Consider the following 25,763-nt stretch of genomic DNA (forward strand, 5'->3'; position numbering starts at 1 on the left):
AAGGAACTTGCTTTCTAGTAGTGTCTGTATGAACTAGGTCACAAAGCCTGTCTTTTTGAAAGTGGTCGTGGTGCCCCTTACATTGGTATCCCTCGAACTGACTCGGGGCCCTGGCTAGTGGTGGCTGGATGGAGCTGAGTGGGTGGGGGCAAGCAGAGGGCATGGACACGTGAGAATCTTGCATTTGTTACAATCTCTGAATGATTCTCAGTCATACTAAGGCTTGAGAATCCTGTTGTGCCTGAAGTTTTTGCAGTCAGTGAAAAAAGGCAGACATGTCATGTTACATGAGTCATAGTGTCCCTAGGATATGAAACAATAAGCTGCCTCAGAGAAGCACAAGAAGCCCTCCTTACTACGACCAGAGAGAATTCCTCTCTGGATGCTTTGGTGGTAATATGGTACCCATCCATATTAGTCACCATTTCATAGTCAGTTCGTTGTAATAATCTAAACTCACTGGTATTGGATTTGATAGCCACAGTGGTTAAGTAATGCCATACAATTCCTTCATTTATCATATAGCAGGGGAAACAGGGCAAAAAGAATTATCTTTATAGTTCTTACCTTTAGGTGATGCAATCAAGATGATTACCTAGGCGCTTTGCCCAGAGTAACATATTCTGCTTCCCTGCTTATTCCTGTTCTGCAAACCCCTCTTTGCTTCAGGAGATGAAATCATTATTTTAGAGAGTCAGAGAACGAGCGTATTTGGGAAGTTCGAGTATTATCAGTCTGTGTGTTCGTCTTAGTCTTTGAAACCTGAGTGATTCTGTTGACCTTTACGGCCTTCCCTCCGCTGTGCCCCCACCTCTTGTCCTCACGTGTGCCAGTGGTTGGAGCTCCTTTTCCACTTATCATGGACGCCCGGCATCAAAGGCAGACCCTGAATGTGGTCACAAATGTAGAGAGAGAGAGGGAGGCAGAGAATTCCAGGCAGGCTTTATCCTGTCAGAGCCCCACATGGGGGCTAGAACTCACAACTCAAACTCCTGAACTGTGAGATCATGACCTGAGCCAAAAATCAGGAGTTGGATGCTTAATTAACTGAGATTAATGTTTTTTGAATTGAGAAAGTAAGCCAGGTATTTGTTAACAAGCAGTGTATTATTTGTAGTGTTTTGGGCACCAAGAGATAAAGACATGGGTTATTTCATTTAAGAAAATACTAAGTTTGGCGCAAAAAAAAAAAAAGTCTTTTTCTAAAGAAAAACATAGATTAGTTGCTTGTGATTATTATTTCATATTTATTTTATTTAAAGTAGTATTGAATTCATATGTGGGTCCTGAGAAACTTAACAGAAGACCATGGGGGCAGAGGGGAAAAATAGTTACAAACAGAGAGGGAGGGAGGCAAACCATGAATGACTCTTAAATACAGAAAACAAACTGAGAGTGAATGGGGGATGTGGGGGAGAGGGGAAATGAGTGATGGGGGCTGTTGGGATGAGCACTGGGTGTTGTATGTAAGTGATGAACCATGGGAATCTACCCCACAAACCAAGAGCACGCTGTATACACTCTATGTTAGCCACTTTGACAATGAATTGTATTTAAAAAATAATAAAAATAAAATAGTTTTGAATTTAGCTCCGAGCTGAAGGCTTATGGTGCCTTAATACAATATGTGACATATTCAATATACCAAAATTTAACATTTTAAACAAAACTTTTATTATTTTGTAATTCTTCTAATGTTTAATTTTTGAGAGAAAGAGACAGAGCATGAGCAGGGGAGGGCAGAGAGAGAGGGAGACACAGAATCTGAAGCAGGCTCCAGGCTCTGAGCTAGCTGTCAGCACAGAGCCCCACATGGGGCTCAAACCCACAGACTGCAAGATCATGACCTGAGTCAAAGTCAGACACTTAACTAAGTCACCCAGGTGCCCCTAAACAAGGCTTTTAAATTACAAATCCTTATTGTAGAAAATTGGAAACATCTAAAGAAGCAAATTCACCTAAAATCTCACCCCATGATAAGAGTGTAACATTAACATTTGGTGTATTCATTTGTCATATTTTTCTGTGATGATTTTTTTAAATTAAAAAATAAACATTCAATATTTATTTTTGAGAGAGAAAGCACAAGTGGGAGAAGGGCAGAGAAAGAGGGAGACACAAAATCCAAGCAGGCTCCAAGCTCTGAGCTGTCAAGCACAGAGCCCTACGCGGGACTTGAAGTCACAAGCCTTGAGATCATGACCTGCGCTGAAGTCAGACACTTAACCAACTGAGCCACCCCGGCGTCCCATGATGATTTTTAATGGTTGAGTTTCTACCCTCTCAGTAATTTTGCGTTTTGCTTTTTCACTTCATCTTGTATGCTCTTAATCTGTTTCCCCGTCTTTATTCCACAGAGATTCAGAGTTATAAATAATGTGCATAAAACTACAGATCTTTGCATAATTTTTGTGTGACCATGCTCTAAAATGTTGTCTTTATATAGATTAAAAGTTCTTGCAAAATTTTATTTAAAAACAAACCTTGGAATTCATTGTAGCTTAAAATAAAGTACTGTTTTGGGGTGCCTGGGTGGCTCAGTTGGTTAGGCATCTGACTTTTATGCTCAGGTCATGATCTCGCAGTTTCATGGGTTTGAGCCCCACGTTGGGCTCTGTGTTTACAGCTCAGAGCCTAGAGCTTGCTTCAGACTCTGTCTCTCTCTTTCTGCCCACCCACGCTTGTACACTCTCTCTCTGTCTCTCAAAATTGAATAAATGTTAAAAAAATTTTTTAAGGTAAAGTACTGTTTTGTTCCTTTTTGATAGTGCCAAGAAGTGTTTTTCATAAAGTAAATGCTGTGGCCTGCCCTTTTTTCTCACTCAGACTCTTAAGCCTCCTGAGATGAATGTTAAATAGACCATTACCTTCTCTCCTCTTGTTGCTTTAATGAGGTGTTAGATGAGCCCAGTTTGGAACTCAAGAGATAAATGATAGAGAGGCTAGTTTGTTTGAGTGATAAAGCTCACAAATCACATACAGTCTATTTTTAATATTCTCATCCTTAGCCATGAGGGTACCTAGGAACTCAAGAACTGGCCATTAAGGTAGAAAGGATTATAGCTGAATCAGGAAAGCATGTGGGGAAGAATATGTAGAAACAAAAACATTCAAGGCACAACCTTCTACCCTTCTCTCTCACCTTACCCGCCAAGGACTTTTTAAAAATTTCTTTAAACCCTCTGGATTTTAAAAATATTATGAACATGATTTATTATTGTTTAAGAGATTAAAATTTAGTTGTAGATATACTAAAAGCCACTGAATTATACACTTTTAAAAGGTTGCAATTTTTATGAATTATTTCTCAATATAAATCTTCAAAAAGAAAAAAGCAATAGAAGCCCACTCCATCCATTCATTTGTTTAAATAAGCACTTCATCAGTGTCTCAAAGGAAATAGCCATAAGCCTGCTTTGGTAGTTGCAAAGGTAAATCACATGCAGACTGTTCTTTGGGGAAATTTTAGTGTAATAGAGGAAATAAAATATATATTTAAATAAGTCTGGTAGCTGAAGGAAAGTTGTGTGTATCCTAATAGAAGTGCTACAAATTGCTGAGGAAAAGCAGATTAATAATAAATTATTGTAGAATTGATCAGGTAGCTTGGTGGATTTGATGGTGGCAAAATCGGGGAGCACCTCTCTGATTGCTCATGTTTCTCAGCGAGTATTAGGCAAGATTTCACCTGGGCCTAGATAGATTGGGACAGTAGAAGGAAAGGAGGAGCCACGCGGTTGTCCCCTGCAGAGCTGTAGCCTGTGTGTCTTAGGGATTCCAGGTGAGTGCCATTTGGGTGTTTGTCTAGAGCCTTTCAGCTGCTAGGTGCAAATGCACCGTGGAGAGTGGGTATAAGTGGGCAGAGTTGGCATTTATGGCATGAATATGACCAAGGGGGTCAGGCCAGGGAATTTGAGAATGGTGAAAAGAACATGACTGTAATAATAGTTTGGGGAAGCGTATTTTCAAGGCAGTGTCAACATTACCTGGGATCTTGGTGAAAATTCACAGTCTCAGTCCTAGACCTGCTGAATCAGAAACTCAGGATGCGGCCAGCAGTCTGTTTTACCAGGTCTTCCAGGTGATTCTGTAGTACGTCAGTACCTGAGAAGCCCTGGATTGGGAAATCTAAGTGGATGGAAGCAGTAAGTACAGTTACGGAAAAGGGGCAGAGATGGGCGATGATGGACTAAAGATGGCCTAAAGAGAGGAAAGTGTATACATGGCCTAATGTCTCCTTGAAAGTGGAAGAATTCAAGTGAGCCAAGAGGTGGGGAGTGCTGGGCAGAGGCTAGGATGTTTGAAGGATTTCAGAAGTGGAGCTGTTCGTAAACTCAATATCTGGGGTGGTCCATGTAAAGGCTACTCTCACCAAGAATTACGACACAGAGGTAGAAGTGGAAAAGAAAACGGTCAGGCAGGCACCGGAGTCACCATTGAATGAGGAGCGGCCAGCAAAGTAGGTGGCATTCAAGAAGGAAGGTTAGAGGATAGTTGAACTCCCTTTTTTCCCCCCTCATCCTCTTCGGCTCCTCAAGCATCCTCCAGTATACAGGAGTGAGAGAAAAACAAGCTGTAAAAAGTGGTCCTTTCATGTCCAGACTTAGTTCACAGGGCACAGGGAGAGTGGAGACAAGAGGAAGATTGAGTAAATCAGTGAATGTATGGATTAGTGTGGAAGTAAAGGACCAGGTAGAAACAGGTGACCTGAAAGTCTTGGAGCAGAGCAAGGTGAAAGCCCTTGTTTCTGATGTGCTTAGGGTTGGCACTTGATTGATTAACTAAGAAAGACAGCTGTGAAGCAATGACGCGTATATATCTTCAGTATTTTATTTTTAGTTGTACGGTAATTACTTCTATCCACTGCTTGCACTTCCATATTGTTTTTTTGCAGAAAGCCTTCTCAGTATCATCATCTATGGATTCCAGCTTTAGTTTCTTTCAAATAGAACAAGAAATGAAAGATACTTGAGAAGAAACCCGAAGGGCAGTATCTAGACTTGTACATTTTAATCCCCAGTTGTTCACAGTTGCGTTGCCCACACAGTGTTGGATTGTTGTTGGTTTTTTTTTTAATAACTCACCTTTATTCCCCCTTTCCAAAACATACAGTTTTGTCTTTAAGGCAATCTTTTTTTTTTAATAATCTTATGTTCTATTGCTTTTGTATTATTTGATTATATAAACAGGATAAGGGGTAAAAAAACACCAGATTCATATACATACAGTTCAGCAGATGGGAGATACAAGCCTGTACCAAGTCCCAAGTTCCTTTTCCTGTGGGTATATGTTTTATGGAAAGAATTAGTAGGTTACTCTGGAAAATTGGTGAATTGCGAGTCTAATTTCAGACCATCTATCCTTGTTCCTAGTGTTGCTTAGAGAGAGGTCAGTGATCTGGCTGAGTTGGGTGGGTGAGACATGAGGACATCTCTCCTGAGGTTTCCAGAGGTTTGAAGCCGGGGTGAAGGGACTGGACTCTAAGGCAGAAAATAGGTCACACAGGGAACACAGAGGGTCTGGAGAATCTCTTTTAATTTCCTTTGACACATTTTATATACTTTGTTCATAGCCAAACACTAATGAAATCATTTAAATTATGAAAAATGTCTTGTAAAATATTAAATGTGATTAATAATGATGCTTTCTGAGGATTACTGTGATTTCTGGATTATTGTTTGACTTAAGCCTAGCATGATACAATTAGTGTGTTAGTTCAAAATATATGCATGATATACATGAAATCCTTACTTCTAACTTTTATTTGTTGCATTAACAGCTTATACCTAATAATGCAGAAAGCAAAATTTTTACTATACAAAAAAAAACATAAAATGGTTTAAAAATCGTAATCATTTATTTAATTTTATTTATTTTTTAGAGTTTATTTATTTTGAGACAGAGAGGGAGAGCACGTGAGCCAGAGAGTGGCAGAGAGAGAGAGAGAAGGAGAATCTCAAGCAGGTTCTGTACTGTCAGCACAGAGCCTGGCATGGGGCTCAATCTCACAAACCATGAGATCATGACCTGAGCTGAAATCAAGAGCTATACGCTAAACTGACTGACCCATCCAGCTGCCCTGAAAATCATAATCATTTTTTAAATAATTTTTAAGATTTTTATATTTGGATGAAACATTTTTTCTTAAAGCTATTGATGTGTCTTTCACAATTATCCATGTTTTTGACTGTATAAACATCCCACTAGGAAAATATAGGTTTTTTTTTTTTCAGTTTAAAAACATCTTTTACTAGAATGACACTTTATTTTTTATTTTATTTGCTTAAAGATATTTTTATTTTTTTAATTTGAAAAAAATTTTAATGTTTATTTTGAGAAAGAGAGAGACAGAGTGTGAGCAGGGGAAGAGCAGAGAGAGAAGAGGAGATACAGAATTCGAAGCAGGCTCTAGGCTCTGAGCTGTCAGCATAGAGCCTGATGCGAGGCCTGAACCCATGAGCGAGATCATGACCTGAGCTGAAGTCAGACGCTCAACCAACTGAACCACCAGGTGCTTCTAGGATGACATTTTAAATTCTGTAGTCTGTGTACTTTGCCATATGATACAAATAAGTGTATTTATAATACTAGGAACTAAAGGAGCCAAACAATATAACTTAGATAATAGGAATCTTTCAGAGCTTATAGTCAGTCAGCTATGCTCCATAGGTTCTTGTCTTCCCGTTTAACTTGGTCTTTACTCCAACCATGAAGGTAACGCACAAGACGGTTGAGTAAGACAAAGTTCATAGATAAGTGACTTTGGAAGCTATCTGCAGCATTGCTGGAACACATTGGAAAGATTATAGTCCATATCTGTTTTATTTGAGAAGTTGAGGTCTTTATAATTTTATACCAGAAAAAGTCTGTCTTTATTATGAACCTGTACATTTTGTTTTGTCAAACAGTTAAAGTTATCATTTACTATTTTGCTTTGGAGGGCAGGCATTTTAGAGCTTGCTTGTGGTTATTTTGTAGCCAAAGTTTTTATAAAATCATCTTCATCTTCTGCCTCTCTTACCAGTCTTTTTGTTTTAGCAATTCCATCATGGGACTTTTATGATGAATATCCTTAATTCCCTTCTGAAAGTTGGTGGAAGATAAATTCAATAAATTCAACACCTGTTAAGTACCTACTGCTTGTGTTAAGTTAAATCTGTTGTCCTGGAAATAGTGAAAAAGACAGGTATGGCTTCAAGGAGTTAAAAAAAAATGCCTTATTCAGAAATCCCTAGAAAATGATTTGTTCAAATATAGTACAAAGGAAAGTAATATGTGTATTTTGCTAAGCATGTAAAGTACACATGTTCATTTTATTGGTTGTTTAATATTATCATTAAGATAAATCACCATTATAAAAACCTAGATGTTTTCTAGAGCTAGTTTGTTTTATTCAGATTTAAGATTCAGAACTGGTAGCTGGAACTCGATTAATCTTTGAGATAGCAGTGCACATATAGTCTGGCCATTGCTGTTCTTGGATGTCACAGAGACTTGTGAAGCTGGTCTTCTGTGAGAACCACACTGCCCTCGGGCCTTTCAACTTCACCCTGGGGAAGAGCTGGCATGTGTGAGATGACCAAAGGTTGCCCAGGGAGTCTCTGAAAAAGATGACAGTTCCTCTGATAGGTACTATAAAATGATTTTGAAAAGAGAAGGAAGGCATCCCTACTTTGGTCTAAAAAGAAAAGAGAGCCTTTTTTCGGTTGTTCATATTGTCCTTTTATGTAGACTGTCTTATGCTTTGTGTAACTTTTAAACAAATATCCACTCCCTTGAACGTTCAGACTACTACGTAAAGGCTTAGAAGGTTGCAAATACAGTGGTAGTCCATTCCATAAATGGTTGGCCGATAGCATCATATACAAAAATATTTGAATTCACACATTTTAAAATGTAAATTCAATGCATCTTTTCACCATGAGCTGAGTAAAAAACTAGGTTCATGAATTATTCTGCCCTAAATATGTCATCCCCTGCCTTATGAAAGAGAATATAGTCACTGCCTGAAGTTTTCTGGAGCTGACTGCCCTGTCAATGACTATCCTTGTCTTTTCCTTCTGTTGGCCTTTTGCTTATTTTACTGCTTAATAACAATTTTACTGCGATGGGCAGAATAATGCCCTCTCCCCACAACCAAAGATGGGCCTATCCCAATCCCACATCCTATGAATGTTACATTACATAGCACAGGGAAATTAGGTTGCAGATTGAATTAAATCTGTTCATTATTTTACGTTAAATGCAGAGATTATCCTGGGTTAACAGAACTACCCCAGTGTATTCACAAAGGTCCTTGAATGTAGAAGAGGACATCAAAGTGAAGTGACATGAGAGGCACTTGACCACTGTTGCTGACTTTGAGATTGAGGAGGGAGCCGCAGGCACCTAAGAACGTGGAGATTCTAAAGCATGGGAAAGGCAAAGAAACCTGTTTTCCCTTGAGCTTCCAGAAAGGAATGCTCTCCTGACGCCCAGTGAAACTCATGTTAGATTTCTGACCTACGGAACTGTTAGATAATACATTGCTGTTGATTGAAGCCACTAACGTTGTGGTCACGGCACAGTAAAAACTAATACATTTACCAGTGTTCCAAAAAAGGAGGAGTGAAGATGAAACTTGAGGTACTTCCATCCAGGAAAAGATTTAGTGTGTGCTGAAGTTGCAGTGCTTGCTGACAAGGAGATAAAAGGCCATCTGTGAATTTCAGCACCCTGCTCTCACAGCAATCTACAGGTGCTTGTTCCCAGTGTAATGACCTAAAATACACTTCAGAACAATATACCTTTGTTTCAGTCAGCCTCCAGTCTGCCTACTTGACTGTCACTGGAGTGAGCGTTCCATAGAACAGATATAATTGTGTTACTTCTCATTAAAGTCCATTTTATGATTTTTCATTGTCTAGAGAAAAAAGCCCACACACATGGGTTGGCAGTTAAGGCTCCACGACAATAGAATCTTCTGTAGCCTATGTCATTCTTCTCTTTGTTGTGTGCCTTATGTTAGCCAAGGTAAGGTACTGATGTTCTGTGAGTCCAGCATAGTGCTTTGCTCTTTTCTTCTTTGTACATTTCATTTCCTCTACCACCGGTGTCCCCCCAGATCTTCACACCTGCTGGCATTCCCCTGTGAATTCTTCGAGACTAATCAAACATTAAATTCCTTGGAAAATCAAAGAACATACCACACCAAATAAAATTGTTTGGTCTATCAATGTAAGACAGGAAACCATCTAAACTGTACAGGAGAAAGCAGGAAACAGCCTCCTTGACCTCAACTGCAGAAATTTCCTACTCAACACATCCCCAAAAGGCAAGGGAATCAAGAGCAAAAATGAACTATTGGGACCTCATCAAGATAAAAAAATTTTACATGGCAAAGGAAACAATCAGTAAAACTAATAGGCTACCAATGGGATGGAAAAAGATAGTTGCAAATGACATATCAGATAAAGGGCTAGTATCCAAAATCTATAAGGAACTCATCAAACTCCACACTCAAAAAACAACCCAGTGAAGAAATGGGCAGAAGACATGAACAGACACTTCTCCTAAGAGGACATCCAGATGGCCAACAGACACATGAAACGATGTTCAGCATCACTCATCATCAGGGAAATACAAATCAAAACCACATTAAGCTGCCACCTCAAGCCGGTCAGAATGGCTAAAATGAACAAATCAGGAGACTATAAATGGCTGGCGAGGATGTGGAGAAATGGACACCCTTCTACACTGTAGGTGGGAACGTAAACTGGTGCAGCCGCTCTGGAAAACAGTGTGGAGGTTCTAACAGTAGAACTCCTCTATGACCCAGCAATAGCACTGTTAGGGATTTATCCAAGGGATACAGAAATGCTGACGCATAAGGGCACATGTACCCCAATGTTCATAGCAGCACTTTCAACAATAGCCAAATTATGGAAAGAGCCTAAATGCCCATTAACTGATGAGTGGATCAAGAAGCTGGGGGATCTGGGTGGCTCAGTTGGTTACATGTCCAACTTTAGCTCAGGTCATGATGTCGCAGTTCGTGAGTTCCAGCCCTGTGTCAGGCTCTGTGCCTACAGCTCAGAGCCTGGAGCCCGCTTCAGATTCTGCCTCTCCTTCTCTCTCTGCCTCTCCCCCACTCATGCTCTGTCTTTCTCGCTCTCAAAAATAAACAAACATTAAAACAAAGTAAAACAAAAAAAGATGTGGTTTATCTATACAATGGAATACTGCATGGCAATGAGAAAGAATGAAATCTGGCCATTCGTAGCAACATGGATGGACCTTGAGGGTGTCATGCTAAGTGAAATAAGTCAGGCAGAGAAGGACAGATAGCATATGTTTTCACTCATAAGTAGAACAGGGGAAACTTAACAGAAGACCATGGGGGAGGGGAAGGGGGAAAAATGGTTGGGGAGAGGGAGGAAGGCAAACCATGAGAGACTTGAATACTGAGAACAAACTGAGGGCTGATGGGGGAGGGGGAAAGGGAAGAGGGTATTGGGCATGGAGGGGGGCACTTGTGGGGATGAGCACCGGGTGTTACATGGAAACCAACTTGACAATAAACTATGAAGGAAAAAATAAAATACATTTTTAGGCAAAAAATTGTTTGGTCTGTCCTTTAAGCTGCATTGTGACTAAAATTTTTGTGATATTAAATTTATTTTGATTTCATTCTGTTTCATTCTTTGAGTTTCATGAAGATAGCAAGTGGGTCTAATAATATATTTGTAGGATCTTAGTAACTCACATAGCATATACAGTAGGTATCCTCAATAAACGTTAAATAAACAAATGATAATGTTACCTGACCTGGCCAACCTACCACAGAGATGCCATTTTGAAGACAGGTTTCTGATTCCCAGGCCAGTTTTTGGTTACATTCTGCCTCTAAAACTTAAGTATTGTAAAAGAAATTTTCTTATATGCCTAGAGAACATTTTCATTGTAAGTAAAATTTTGACATTGACCAATTTACTTTGTTTGATACAATTTCCCTTTTTATCTTTTAACACTTTGGAATTTCATGATTTTATTGTGTCAAAATGAAAACATCATAATAATCTGTCTTGTTCTTTTCATGGGTCTATTTGCAAGAATTATTTTGTGTGGTGTATTTATTTTTATTTTTTAAACACCGGGGTGCCTGGGTGGCTCAGTCTGTTGAACGTCCAGCTTTGGCTCAGGTCATGATCTTACAGTTGTGGGTTCGAGCTCCATGTCAGGCTCTGTGCTGATATCTAGCTCAGAGCCTGGAGCCTATCTTCAGATACTGTGTCTCCATTTCTCTCTGACCCTCCCCTGCTCACACCGTGTGTCTGTCTGTCTGTCTGTCTCTCAAAAATAAATAAAACATTAAAAATATACCAAAAGGACTCTGAAATGTAATAGAATAGCATAGCAAGTATCAAATTCTCTAAATACTTGAATTTTCTTTCGGTGCTCTATTTTCTGCCCTTCTATTTGTTATTGATGTTAATTTCTCAGTGGTTATATGTATGTCTGACCTTGCCTCACACATCTTTATGAAAATGAGAATGTATATGGTAGAACTGGGAAACTGTAAAATACTATTCAGATGGAATGAGTTATTTTCACAACTTTTATTATCACTTTACACTGTGACTGCAAAATGTTCACAATTTTCATGATGATGGAAGTAATTCCACTGGGAATGTCTCTTTTTTACAACTGTTGTCAGAACTCAGAATCTGATGGTTGGCATAATTTTAGTGTGGTCAGCAAAACACATTCTTCATGTTGCATAATAACTTGTAGGTTTGGTTTACTACTTTTAAAAAGGAAAGCTTTTATTAAGATGAATGTGTCTGCATTGGTGTTAATGTTTTACATAAGAATATCATCATTAATTTAAAGAAATAGTAGAAGGAAATCATTGATAAATCACTGAAACATAAATATATTTAAAACAGATTTTATTTTTGAAATACTATGAAAATGTTGATAAATATCTGGAAACTGTGTATTATTATAATTGTGGAAATATCTAGCTTTGGTGTCCACTGTCTGGTTTGGGTGAAGATTTGAATTCTGTCACTTTTCATAGGTGATTTACCAGGAATAGTTTACTTCCTTTGTTTTAAGGATAGCTTTAAAGTAATCTTCTGATTTAACTGCTGACTTTCATCAGAAAAGAAATGTAAGAAACCTGACTTCTTTAAACGTGCCAGAAATATCTCCTATTGTTCATTATGGCTTATTGGAGCTAGTCTCCAGGGAATTCATTTAGAACAAAATGAGACTATAAAGCCTACTCCTGTAAATTGTGCGATAGACTGCCCTCATCAAAGATTATACTTTTCTAGAAATGACAAAACCATTGTCTTGTATATCATGTCAGTTTCTCATCTTAAAAAATGCTTTATGAATTGACACATTCTTACTCCTTGTGTCTTCTTTAAAGAGATTCCTTCTGCCAGATTCCTGCCATTATATCACACTTTCCATATTATGTGCAACAAGTCTATTCTTTTTAAGTGCATAAATTTATAATGTATGATGATTTCTAATTCATTCCGTGGAGTTGGAGTTAATTTTCCTTGTTTAGCATTTTAGTTTTAGTGAAGCTACCAGCTGCTACTGCCCCTAGTTCCGGAGTATATTTCACCTTTAAAGTCTTCAACCCTCTGTCTTTTTTAAAAAATTTTATTTATTTATTTTGAGAGAGAGGGTGCATGTGTGCACACCTGTATGTGTACAGGCAGGGGACAGAGAGGGAGAGAGAGAAGACTCCATGCTCAGCTCTGAGCCTGATGCAGAGTTCGATCCCATGACCGTGAGATCATAACCTGAGCCAAAATCAGCAGTTGGACACTCAACTAACTAAGCCACCCAGATCTCTGTCCTCTTGCTTCAGTATTTTTTTCTTGATTATACAAAGTTCAAAATAAATTTACCTCAACAGAGTCTCTGTACTATGCTCCTTTAAACACTTTGCATGGATTCCCATGTTAATTTGGTGCTCTTACTATAGCTCTTCGTGGTTTTTGTTAAGTCTACTGTATTTCCTACATGAGAAATTGTTTGAATAACTAACAGCAATAGTTGTTTCACTCTTTTCTCACAGGTACTACAGTGCAACCATTCTGCAGATGTCTGGCGTTGAAGATGACAGACTTGCAATATGGCTGGCTTCAGTTACAGCCTTCACAAATTTCATTTTCACGCTCGTGGGAGTCTGGCTTGTGGAGAAAGTGGGCCGCAGAAAGCTTACCTTTGGGAGCTTAGCAGGTAGGTGACTGGATGAAAAATTCAATTATAAACATTTCTCTAATGATGACCATTTCACCTTCCAAAATAAAATACCAATACCACTTATGATGATAGAGTTCTTTTACACAAAGATTCTTTTAAAAATAACTTAATGTTAGGATACACAACTAGAGTGTGACCAGAAATAGGAATTATAAGAACGGTTTGAGTCTACAAGGGTAACATTCTGCTGCTGTTATTTTTGAGGTCTGCTCAAAGGTACAAAAGTGAAAAGAAGAATTGTGCTTTTTTGTCCTTCTTTGATTGAAAAATTCGATATTCATAAACTCCCTTTTGAACATGGCTTATTTTTAAGTTTGGTATAATATGGAAGTAAATTTGGAGTTTATTTTTTCAAAGCTCTTTCAACAATAGAATATTGGAACCATATAATTTCTTCACAAAGCAGGAACACACTTTTTGGGTTTGAACCAGGCTCAAATTCTAAGGTAAATTCTGGTTTGGTTAAGCGTGTTTTCTATAACACCTAAATAAGACAAAGCCTTCCTAGGGGCACTTGGGTGGCTCAGTCAGTTAAGCATCTGGCTTCGGCTCAGGTCAGATCTCACGTTTGTGGGTTCAAGCCCCGCGTCAGGCTCTGTGCAGACAGCTAGCTCAGAGCCTGGAGCCTGCTTCCGATTCTGTGTCTCCTCCTCTCTCTGCCCCTCCCCCTCTCATGCTCTGTCTCTTTCTGTATCAAAAATAAATAAAACATTTAAAAAATTAAAAAAAAAAGACAAAGCCTTCCTCATTTCAAGTATTTTTTGTCTTTAAATTCTGTACATTTCATTATTTATTTCTTTTTAATACAAGCCTGTTTCACTTGACAGAATGATACCCACCTCTGCCAATGTCTTTGCATGTTGCATCATATACTTTTCTTTTTTCATAGATACAGATTATCAATTAGCTGTCCTCTAATAACTCTTTTATAAGTTTATTAGAGTAAGAAAAGATTTTTTTCATTAAAATGTGACATTTCCAGGCCAGCATGAACTAACTTCTGTTTAACCAAATTATACCTTGAAACGCTGATCTAATAGCACTGCTTCAGGCACTCATCCCAGATTTTAATGAGAAAATACTTTCTGAGTTCCAGCCCCAATTATTAGGAACTTGTAGTCTCTCCCATCCCTCCTCCAGAAGGAAGAGTGGAATGCTTCTACCCTCTGTTCTTGCCTAAGCAGACTTGAGTCTGATCATGTTAGTTGAACTGAGGGGAAGGTGAGCAAAGGTGGTCTGATTATGAGGCAAATGTAATCAAAACAGCCCAGATACCCAGAGAAGCAGGACAGGAAGTGCAGAAAGGTGAGGGACAAGGAGTCTAAAAACCATCCATTCATAAACTTGTTGAAGAAACCAGACTTATTTAGTCTGGAAAAAAAAGTCTAAAGGGAGACCTAAGAGGTAACTTATTATTTTTTTAAGTGTTTATTTACTTTTGAGAGAGAGACAGATACAGAGTGTGAGTGGACAAGGGGCAGAGAGAGAATGAGACACAGAATCTGAAGCAGTTCCAGGCTCTGAGCGGTCAGCACAGAGCCCAAAATGGGGCTCGAATCCACGAACCGTGAGATCATGACTTGAGCCAAAGTTGGTTGCTCAGCTGACTGAGCCACCCCGGTAATCTGAGAGAGATCTTATTCTTGCAGATGGTAGATGTTATGAGGGTGTAATTTTTACTTGATAAGAGAAAAATATTCTTAATAGAGCTTTCCAGTAATGAATTCGGCAGCCTCATTAGGATGTTAAACTCTGAACAAAAGGATAGCTGACGACCAGGTAGTGATGTGCTAAAATTAAATTCCTACAGTTGGTCAGAAATGGGGCTTGCTGACTTCTGAGATCCAGGTCAACCCTAAGAAGAGGTAAAAGCTACTTTAAACATTTTTAAATGGATACCTACCCTCCCTTTTCTTTATTTTTACCCCTTAGTTTTCTTTTGGCTTTGGCATTCTTTTTTTTTTTTTAATAGTTTATTGTCAAGTTAGTTTCCATATAACACCCAGTGCTTTTCCCCACAAGTGCCCTCCTCCATGACCCTACCCTTCCTTTTCAACAAGGCCTCCATTTAGTGCTACCTCAAGAGGTCTATTTTTTAAATAGAATTTCTGAGTAAATTTGGCATTTGGCTTTTGAGATCTGAGGAAACCTGCTGGTTTTGAGATCAGGGAAAACCATTTTTTCTCATAGCCTCAGCCCCTTTATTTGTTGTATTCCAGTGAGACATTTTCTCATCAGTTCAGGTTTTAAGGCTGTGTAGATCGAAAGCCACACTGCTTAGGTTTGAATTTTGCAACTTTGGGCAAGTTTCCATTTTCTCATAGGTAAAATGCAATCAATTGTAGTCCCTACTCCATAGGCTTGTAATCAGAACTGAACACATTTACACACGTATGGCATTTGGAACTCTAATTGACACAGGAAGGTGCCAGCACATCTTAGCTATCACAGCATTATTAGTGACAGAGTGATTCTCTGTTGCTTTAACCATAATGTGAAAGCAGTGTGCATCATCAGAATCCAGGAACTTTCCTGAAGCCTAGCTGTTGTCATGTTTGACCTCTCAGTGTAGGTACTCTGCTCCAAGGATTTCCAGAGCTCATCCCTGGCTATTAGGAGGAGGTATTAAGACAATTAATTGGGGGGACTATACCAAGAGATTTCAGGTACTACTTTTTATGAGCAACCCATAGACACTTTTCTTTCCTTCCTTGATTTCTTTTCACCCAAAACCACCAACACGCCAGCTCTGCACACTACTAAAACCATGTGCTGATTTATCTAGCATGAGAGAGGTATTACATCAAGCGGCACCTGATATCCTTGTTATGTGGCCAGTTACAGTGATTATGTAGATATTACAGAGGATTAGGAGGTAAAAGGCCTCGGTTTTTTTTTTTTTTTTTTAAGTTTATGTATTTTGAGAGCAAAGAGAGTGAGAACATGCCAACGAAAAAAGGTCAGAATCCCAAACAGGCTCCGCTCTGTCAGCATAGAGCCCAAGTGAGTCTCCAACTCACAAACCATGAAATCATGACCTGAGTTGGAGTAAAGAGTAGGATGCTTACCCGACTGAGCCACCCTGGTGCCCCCAAAGGCCTAGTTTTTTGTCATAGGTCTCTTCTTTTACCTGCACATATAGAGGCAAATAGGGCTGTTTATGGAGTTCTAGTTTTTAACTGATTTGATAGTTTCCAGTAGAACCTAATGACCAATGGAAGTTTACATATTCAGAAGAAAACTTGCTATTCAACAGCCTTGCCTGTGGATTAGTGTTACTCCAATGTGTCCCTTCCAATAGATGCTCATTTCACTTCCTGATACCAAGTGATTCTTACATACTTGTTTCAGTGTTTTTGTTATATACTTCTAAGTTATACAAGTTATATACTTATTTCACTGTTTTGTTTCATTTTTGTGTAGGTATCAATATTCTGATAATGCTAAGTATTAGAATATTGTTTCTTTAAAATTTCTTAAAGTAGGCTAGAATTTGTAAATCTTTGATTTGATTTTGTCCCCCTTTTTTTTTTTTTGCATTTCTTATGATTTATTTTTTTGAAGTTTACTTATTTTGAGAGAGAGAGAGAACAAGTGAACAGGGAAGGGGCAGAGAGAGACAGAGAGAGAGAATCCCTCTCAGACTCCACACTGTCAGTACAGAGTCCAGTGCAAGGCTCAAACCCATGAACCATTGAGATCATGACCTAGGCCAAAACCAAGAATCAGATGCATAACTGACTGAGCCACACAGGCACCCCTGATTTACTTTATTATATTGGGCTATAAATAGTGGGAAAATTTAAATCAAAATAATTTTTGAATAGGCATGCATTCTTTAAAAATTACAACAAATAAACTATGAATATCTAGACCTGGATAAAATAACTCTGTACCAAAAAGTATAAAATATAGAGTCCATGAGTAATTTTAAAATGGAGGACGTTTTGTGGTATTCTTACCTTAAATCTTGCTCAGAGAAGTAGTCTTTCTTGGAAATACCACAGATTTAAAGATAACCTCTTGATTCTTTTAATAAAAGGTCTATATCTATGTAGCTTTACTGTAGATAATCAGAAAGTCAGAAACACTGTTTTTCCCCCCAAATATCTTGGTAGTAGAATACTTCTGAAAACATCACTCAGAGGCTGTCTCATCAGAATTACCAGAGGGCACTTATTTTGAGATAGGCATTCATGGACCATATCCCAGATTTATTAAATTAGGATCTCTGAAGATGGGGTCTGGAGCATGTACTTTAAGCAGGTTCCCCAGGGGGTACGTGGGTGGCTTAGTCGGTTAAGGGCTTGACGGTTGGCTTCAGCTCAGGTCATGATCTCATGGTTTGTGAGATCAAGGCCCATGTTAAGCTCTTTGCTGACAGCACTGGGCCTGCTTTGAATTCTCTCTCGTGCACTTTTTCTCTGCCCCGCCCCTGCTTACACTTTCCAAATAAATAAAATAAAGGCAGGTTCCCCAGGTGATACTTATATACAAAAAGTGTGCTTTATTAGAGTCATGGGAAGGGGCATTACTATTTTTCTAAGTATTAATAATTCAGCCTTGCATCAGATAGTTAATGTAGTTAACTTATAGCATCAGATACTTTTGAGCATGTTATTTATGCAACATACTTCACCTCCTGTGAAGAACATCTTTATTAGGAAAGTGATATCAGAATTGCAGAATTTTACAGTATAAAGAGAGACTCTTAGTTAAGAAAGACTCTTCTCTTAAAATATAAAGAATGTGCCCAATCTGCATAGAACACTGGAGAAGATCTAAGGCCTTCCTTAATTGGCCTCAAATCTGGGTTGGAGTCATGATTCATCAGGCAATAACTGTAATAATTTGAATGCTAGCAAGTGGCTGATAAAAGATCTATAATTTATTAAATGAAAGGAAATTGGTAATTCAAGTAGTTTTAAGCTGTAAAGGTATATGGATATATGATAGGAGTAGGTGATCATTTTAAAATTTATTCCATAAATAAAGTCATTTAAGATACCATTACCTTCCCCTTAAGGAGTTTATCATCTTAAAAGTTTATTTTACAAGTTATGTATATCCTATATCATATATATCACATATATATATGATAATTTATGCCTAGACATATGTGATGCCCAATAACCTGGAGAGCAATTTAATACTCAGATATCTGATCCCCATTTTCTAGAGACTCTGATTCAGAGGTTTATGTATGTCCCATGTGTTTGCTTCCAAAGGGAAATCAGGACTGAGAAACACGGCTATATGTAATAAAGAATGGAAAGGTATAACTGACTTTAAAAAGATTGTCATCCCAAATGCATTAAAATAAAATTAAATTTGTGCTTAAGAAAGGCTAAACCTTCAGCTGTTTAGGAATTTTGTGTATCTAGGATGGTCTGTTCACATTTTCCAGGTAAGTTGGACCTTTTTAGACCTGGATGTGAGAGTTACATTGTACATATTGCAGAACTCTTGACTCGAATACGTACCATATTAACCCTGTGGCCTCGTGGATCGTCTTAAGATTTTGTTTTCTGCAAAAGTACTCAATATTAAAAAAACCTGTGGCAGTATGGTCCATTTATTTAACCAATACTTCTAGGGATCTGCTGTATGCTGGGCATTAGAATTGGAAGTGTGTGAGTCTGTGCTAGGTACCCCATCGCAGAGTTTACCTTTTATTTGTAAGTTATTCGATTATTTCATAAGCATGATAAAAGAAAAGAATCCTCTTTCCTTACTATGTTAAAGTATCAAAAAAAATCGTTGAAAAAAATCTTTCCTGCCAGGTTGAAAAAAATCTTTCCTGCCCCACAACAATATGCCGTGGAAGTAATTTGGGGAAATACTTAAGGACCTAGGTTCTTTGATAGACACATTTACAGTAAAATGGTTTGTCTTATTTGAAGACAAAGGGCTGATTTTCATAACAGACCCAGTGTATCTCCTCTCTTTCTGAAAGAACTCTCTTCATTTTTCTACTTCAGGGCTCTGATAGTCTGTTCAGAAAAGAAATGCCTCAAGCTATTCCTAGTCCTGTTTTGAGTTTTAAGCCAACAAGGGCGAACCAAACTATGATATTTTTAGGTTCATGGCTATTTGGGCTCAATATGGCAAAATGGACTTCTTATCTCCCCTACAAGCCTCCCCTTTCTGCAACCTTTTCTACAGTTTTGAGTGTGTGTTGCTGCTGCTTCTTACGGCTGTGATAATAGAGTTAACATTTGTAGCATTACCAAAATATATCATGTTCATTTTGATATTTAAAATTCACTGCAGTTCTGAAAGGTTAAGTTATTTTCACTAAGCCGCATTTTATAGAAGACAAAATTGTTGAATTTGGGGGAGGTCTTGGGCCTTGCATGAGATCACAAGAGTCAAGACGTGGCAGGGCTGGAAATTAACCAGATTTAACTTGCCGCCTCCCCTGTACCGTGAGCACGTCCACCCCAGCCATTAGATACTCCCATTACATTCCACAGTGCTCCGCAAAGTTCTTCTTTTATCCATTCATGTAATAGGATTTTTGTTCATATCTTCAATTATCTCCCAGTCTAATCAGTAAAAACTTGACTAGTATATAAATACTCTCCCTAAATTTTGTATTTTAAACACATTGAACCACTCAAATTAATTGCACAGATTACTGCAGTCATATTTTCTTTCTTCTGTTTTATGACCTTTTGTTTATCCTCACAATGGCTGGAGCAGCCGTCAGAAATTTGAAAACTTTCTTTTTTACTGCCAGGATGTCTCTCAGGGCCTCAAAGGTGAGCCTTAATTTTAAAGTGATGACATGTAATCAGTCTTTCTAGAACTTAAAGATTTTACTTCCAAATACCAACAGGAAAGACCAATGAATATGTGTGATCTATTATTGCTTGAATCTTAAAGTCCTGAACAAATCATGCTCCTCTTCCTTAAAAAGAAATGTTCTTTCAGCTGCTTTTGACATGTTCAGTATGTTTTCAGTTTACTGATTTGGGGTCTCACATGATAGAATGCCGTTATAACAGTTTTCTAGATAATGAAAGCAATATGTAGTGTGAATCTGTTGCCTTTCATACTTCTGACATCTTGGGCACTAAGTAATGCTGATTTCATTAGTTGATTTTGAGACTGTCAACAATCCAATGTTTTCTGGGTTTTGGTTTTGTAAGAAGAAAATCATCAGTCTACTGCTTGGCTAGCAAATATATTTGTTTTTAATTTCACTGTTTTGTTTCACAGTGACTGTGCTAGTGAGTGTTTCTGATAATCTGTATGTTTACTAGGAACACTTTTTTTAATCATACAGTGAAGATAAAGTTACTTTTTAAGAGAGAATGTCTTGCACAACCCAGTCTGTTTGAAAGAATGTTGCCAACTATTCTCTGATGTAAACTTTTTTTTTTTTTTAAGGTACCACCGTAGCACTTATTGTTCTTGCTTTGGGATTTCTGCTATCAGCCCAAGTTTCCCCACGCATCACATTTAAACCAGTAGCTCCATCAGGACAGAACACTACTTGCACAAGATACAGGTGAGAGTTCATAATGGTCCCCTGCCTTAACCTAACTGGTAACTTTTTTGTTTACTTTTAACTTTTCTACAGTTTGAGAGGTGAGTAGAAGCTTGCATAAGAGGAAGGTAAAAGTGGGAAAGGTGGTGGGAAAGGACCACCAGGAGGAGGAACAGCATTTTGCAAAGAAATGAGGTTAAAAGTGGTTAAGGAAAAGTGAGTTTTAGATACAACATTGATGATGTTTTTCTGGAAATTAAAAGTTGGGATTGAAATGGAATCTAAGCAGGAATACTGTGAAACCATTTTAGATTACATATGTTTCAGTGGCATCTACATTACAGGTAAAAATAAATAAATGAGAATTAAACTCTTCTATGATAGACATGTCTGATAGTAGATTATCATCTGCATATTCTAACAGTTTTCACAGACTTCCACAGGTATCCCCTCACTCATAATCAGAAAAGGAAGTTTTCTTTCACTGCTGGGTTTCTTTTAGAGCACTAGAAAGTGGAAAGAGATGGTGGAAGAAAGTGAAATATATCCTGATGGCCAATTTCAGGTGTAGGGCTCTAATATTAAGTCTAATGGTAGACACACTGTGTGATTAGATGGTTGGAGAGATGGATGGATAGACAGCTGGACTGAAGAATGAACAAATGACTTAGAGATTGAATGAGCAGAATAATTATCTGGCAGCAGAGTTTCAAAGTCTATAATTTCATTTTAGTTGTTGAAAAGGCTAGCAGCCCCTTTAAAATATATGGCTAGAATAAGACATGGCTTTAAAAACAAAATATGAAACTCCATCAGTCTCAATTAGATGGATACAAGTCTCAAGTCAGTGGCTGAATGATTTGCTAATTTATTAACTTTTAGTCAGATCCTCCTTTATGAAACTAAAATACTACATTAAAATACTAAATTCCTCTTGGGATACATTTGGAAGTTCTTATTGAGCAGATATTGTGTTTATGGTGGAATTCTTGTTACAACAATGAGGAAGCTATATATTGCTATGCCTTGCTGGTCCAAAATTCTGATATTCACTTTCCTTTAGAAATAAATGTTTATACTCCTTCCTTCTCTTACTAATAAGGTTACTTATTTATGGCTTACTAATTTTTTTAGTAGTCTTTATCTTGTTCTAAAGAAGACTTAAAGGTGTTTTGATAAGAGAAATTAACTTTCTTTGGACATCTCACATCAACTGCTAGATGATAGAGACATTACCAGAATTCTGCATCCTCTACTTTTTCTTTTGTTCTTTTTTGTAAATTTTTTTAATGTTTATTTTATTTTTGAGAGAGAGAGAGAGAGAGAGAGAGTTGTGAGCAGGTGAGGGACAGAGAGAGAGGGAGACACAGAATCCAAAGCAGGCTCCAGGCTCTGAGCTGTCAACACAAAGCCCAATGCAGGCTGAAACGCAGAAATTGCAAGATCATGACCTGAGCCAAAGTGGGCAACTGACTGAGTTCACCCAGGCACCTCTCTTTTTGGTTTTAATGGATATTTTAAGTAAAATGTTTTCAACAGTTACTTCTGACAAATTACTTAAGAAATCACTGTTGTTTGAGCAATAACTCTACTTCTGATGTCTGAATAAGATGAAGTAATTTAGATTCAGAGCAAGACTGATACATGCATGGTCACATCATGTAAAGGCAGAAAGTCAGCCAGAGTATGAGAAAAGTTTTATGAACTTCTGATACAGGAAAAGAATGACTAACTTTTGAATGATTTGCATAATAAAATAGTTCTTGACATCAACTTTTAAAGTGTAAATAAAAATACTTATTGCTGAAGTATAGTTTGCATAGAAGTTGATGATTATCAACCTGTTAATCTTTTTGATCCTTCTAAGTTGTCATCTACCCAATATTTCAACACCAAAGTATAGCGGAGTAAGAGAAGTGATACAGCCTAATTTTATTCTCATCATAAAAATGGGCAGCAATTTTTGAAACAGAACCAAATTTTTGTTGTCCTTTGGGAGTAGTGAATGTGAAAAACAGTTATATATTTTGTGCTTTCTCTCAGGGTAACATATTAGCCTTTGTGAGCGTTTGACACTATGTATATGTAGTCTGAGTGATTTTCTTAAATAGGCCTACATTCCCCTTGCTGATTTTGTTCTGTTCTCCTTACTGATTTTGTTCTTGTTTTTTGTTAAAACTATGTATTCATTTTCCCCTTTAAGATAAACACAAAAGTCATGTTTGTAATACAGTACCATAGGCTGAGTAATGTTTAGGCTGGAAATGTAGGTGCTGTGCTTTCCTCATGGAATGATCCATATAAGAAAATTGAGCAAGTAAAACAGATTTAAAAGGGAAATTGGTTTAATATCTTTGTTAAAAATATTGTATGCTATGGATGGGAGTGTAAATAATTTTTCTCCATTTTGGAAAGAATGCAGTTCTGCCTAATAAACGTTAAATGTCTGTGCCCACTGATAAAATAATTCTACTTGTAGATGTCTGTAGACTCTAGTGATGAGTATGTAATCCATTCCAATTAAAGTCAAGTGGACAATTTAAAAAAGTGAATGGTTCAAGAACCATGGTTCTTCTTTAGTTTCATTTGATAAATATTGAGAATGTGGCAGGAATTAATGTAGGTTTGGGCCCGTAATATTGTAGGTTGAGGATCACTAAATATTTGAACCCAAGTGATTGACTCTTCTAAACATTTTGCAATATGAACTTCCCCTTTTTAGATTATTTTGATTTTTTTTATTGAAGTATAGTTAGCATACCATGTTATATTAGCTTCAGGTATACCTTTTACATTGGTGGCTTATTTATTTTATAACTGGAAGTTTGTACCTCTTCACCCCCTTCACAGACTTCTCCTATCCCTCCATCTGTCTCCAATCTGGTAACCATCATCTGTTATCTGTATTTCAGAATCTGTATGGGTTTTGTTTGTTTGTTTCTTCATTTTGTTTTTATAGATTCTACATATAAGTGGAATCATATAATATTTGTCTTTCTCTGTCTAACTTAATTTCATTTGGCGTAATGCCCTCTGGGTCCATCCATGTTGTTGCAAATGGTAAGATACCATTCTTTTCTATGGCTGCATAATATATAAATACCTAATCTTCTTCATCCATTCATTTACTGGTGGACACTTGGGTTCTTCTCATATCTCGGCTATTGTAAATAATACTATAATAAACCTAAGGGTGCACATGTCTTTTTAAATTCGTGGTTTTGGTTTTTTGGGTGAATAACCAGCAGTAGAATTACTGGATCACCTGTTACGTCTATTTTTAATTTTTTGAGGAATCTCCTTACTGTTTCCTGTAGTGGTTGCACCAATTTACATTCCTACCAATAGTGCATGAGGATTCCCTTTTCTCCAAATCCTTGCCAACACTTGTTATTGCTTGTCTTTTTACTTTTAGCCATTCTAACTGGTGTTAAGATGATACCTAGCTGTGGTTTTAATATGCACTTCCCTGATGATTAGTGATGTTGAGCATCTTTGCATGTGACTTTTGGCCATCTGTATGCCTTTTTTGAAAAATGTACATTCCAGTTCTCTGCTCATTTTTTTGTTCAGATTGTTTTTCTTTAGTGTTGACTTGTATAGTAAGTTCTTTATATATTTTGAATATTAACCCATTCTTAGATAAGTCATTTGCAAATATCTTCTCCATTCACTGGGTTGCCCTTTTGTTTTGTGGATGGTTTCTTTTGCTGTACACAGGCTTTTTATTTTGTTGTAATCTCAACAGTTTATTTTTGCTTTTGTTTCCCCTGCCTGAAGAGACATTCATAAATATGCTGCTAAGGATGGTGTCCGAGAGATTATTGCCTGTGTTTTCTTCTAGGAATGTTTGCATTCTTAAATTCAGATTTTTAATTCACCTGGAGATTATTTTTGTATATAGTGTAAGAAAGTGGTCCAGTTTCTTTTTTTTTTATTGTAGCTGTGCAGGTTTGCCAACACTATTTATGGAAAAAGCAGTCTTTTCCCTTATTGTACATTCTTCCCTCCTTTGTCATTAAATGACTGACCATATAAGTATAGGCTTATTTCTGGAGTCTTAAATTATTTTTAATTTTTTTTACTGTTAATTTTTGAGAAAGAGGGCACGAGCAAGGGAAGGGCAAAGAGAGAGGTAAATACAAAATCTGACACAGGCTCCAGCCTATGAGCTGTCAGCAGAGCCCAACGCGGGGCTTGAACCCACAAACTATGAGATCATGATCTGAGCCAAATTCAGCTGCTCAACCTACTGAGCCTCCCAGGCACCCCACGGACTCTCTTATTTTGTTCCATTGATAAATATGTCTGGTTTTGTGCCAGGACCAAACTTTTAATTACAATAGCTTTGGAGTATATCTTGAAATCCAGAATTGTGGTATCTCCAGCTGTGGTCTTCTTTCTCAGGAAAGCTTTGACTAGCTCTTTTGTGGTTCTAATATGAATTTAGAATTATTTGTTTGATTTATGTGAAAAACATTTTTGGTATTTTGATTGAATTGCATCAAATCTGTAGGTTACCTTGGGTAATATGGACATTTTAATGATATTAATTCTTCCACTCTGTGAGCATGGTATAACTTTTCATTTGTGTTGTCTTCAGTTTCTTTCACTGATGTCTTATCATCTTCAGAGTGTAGGTCTTCTACCTCCTTTGTTAAATTTATTCCTAGGTATTTTATTCTTTTTGGTACAATTGTAAATAGAACTGTATTTTTTCTTTAATTTCTTCTTTTGTGATTTCATTATTAGTATACATAAAATGCAAAAGATTTCAATATATTACTTTGTATCCTGCAACTTTTCTGAATTCATTCAGTTGTAATGGTTTTTTGGTGGAGTTGTTAGAGTTTTTTTTTTATATGTAGTACCATGTCATCTCCAAATAGTGACAATTTTATTTCTTCCTTACCAGTTTGGATGCTCTTTATTTCTTTTTCTTATCTTATTGCTGCCATAGGATTTCCAGTACTATGTTGAGCAAAAGTGGTAAGAGTGG

The 25,763-nt window shown here is 37.4% G+C and overlaps 1 protein-coding gene across 1 annotated transcript in view; it reads left to right on the forward strand.

Moving 5' to 3' along the window:
- The window catches only part of SLC2A13 (solute carrier family 2 member 13), a 345,368-nt gene that overhangs the window by 211,668 nt on the left and 107,937 nt on the right, over positions 1–25,763 (forward strand). Inside the window, exons 6-7 of the mRNA XM_029955511.1 lie at positions 13,082–13,245; positions 20,665–20,785. Coding sequence (XP_029811371.1) covers positions 13,082–13,245; positions 20,665–20,785 — 285 coding nt within the window. The remainder of the gene's footprint in view (positions 1–13,081; positions 13,246–20,664; positions 20,786–25,763) is intronic.

The sequence above is a fragment of the Suricata suricatta genome, chromosome 10 (genome assembly GCF_006229205.1).
Source record: "Suricata suricatta isolate VVHF042 chromosome 10, meerkat_22Aug2017_6uvM2_HiC, whole genome shotgun sequence".
Lineage (NCBI taxonomy): Eukaryota > Metazoa > Chordata > Mammalia > Carnivora > Herpestidae > Suricata > Suricata suricatta.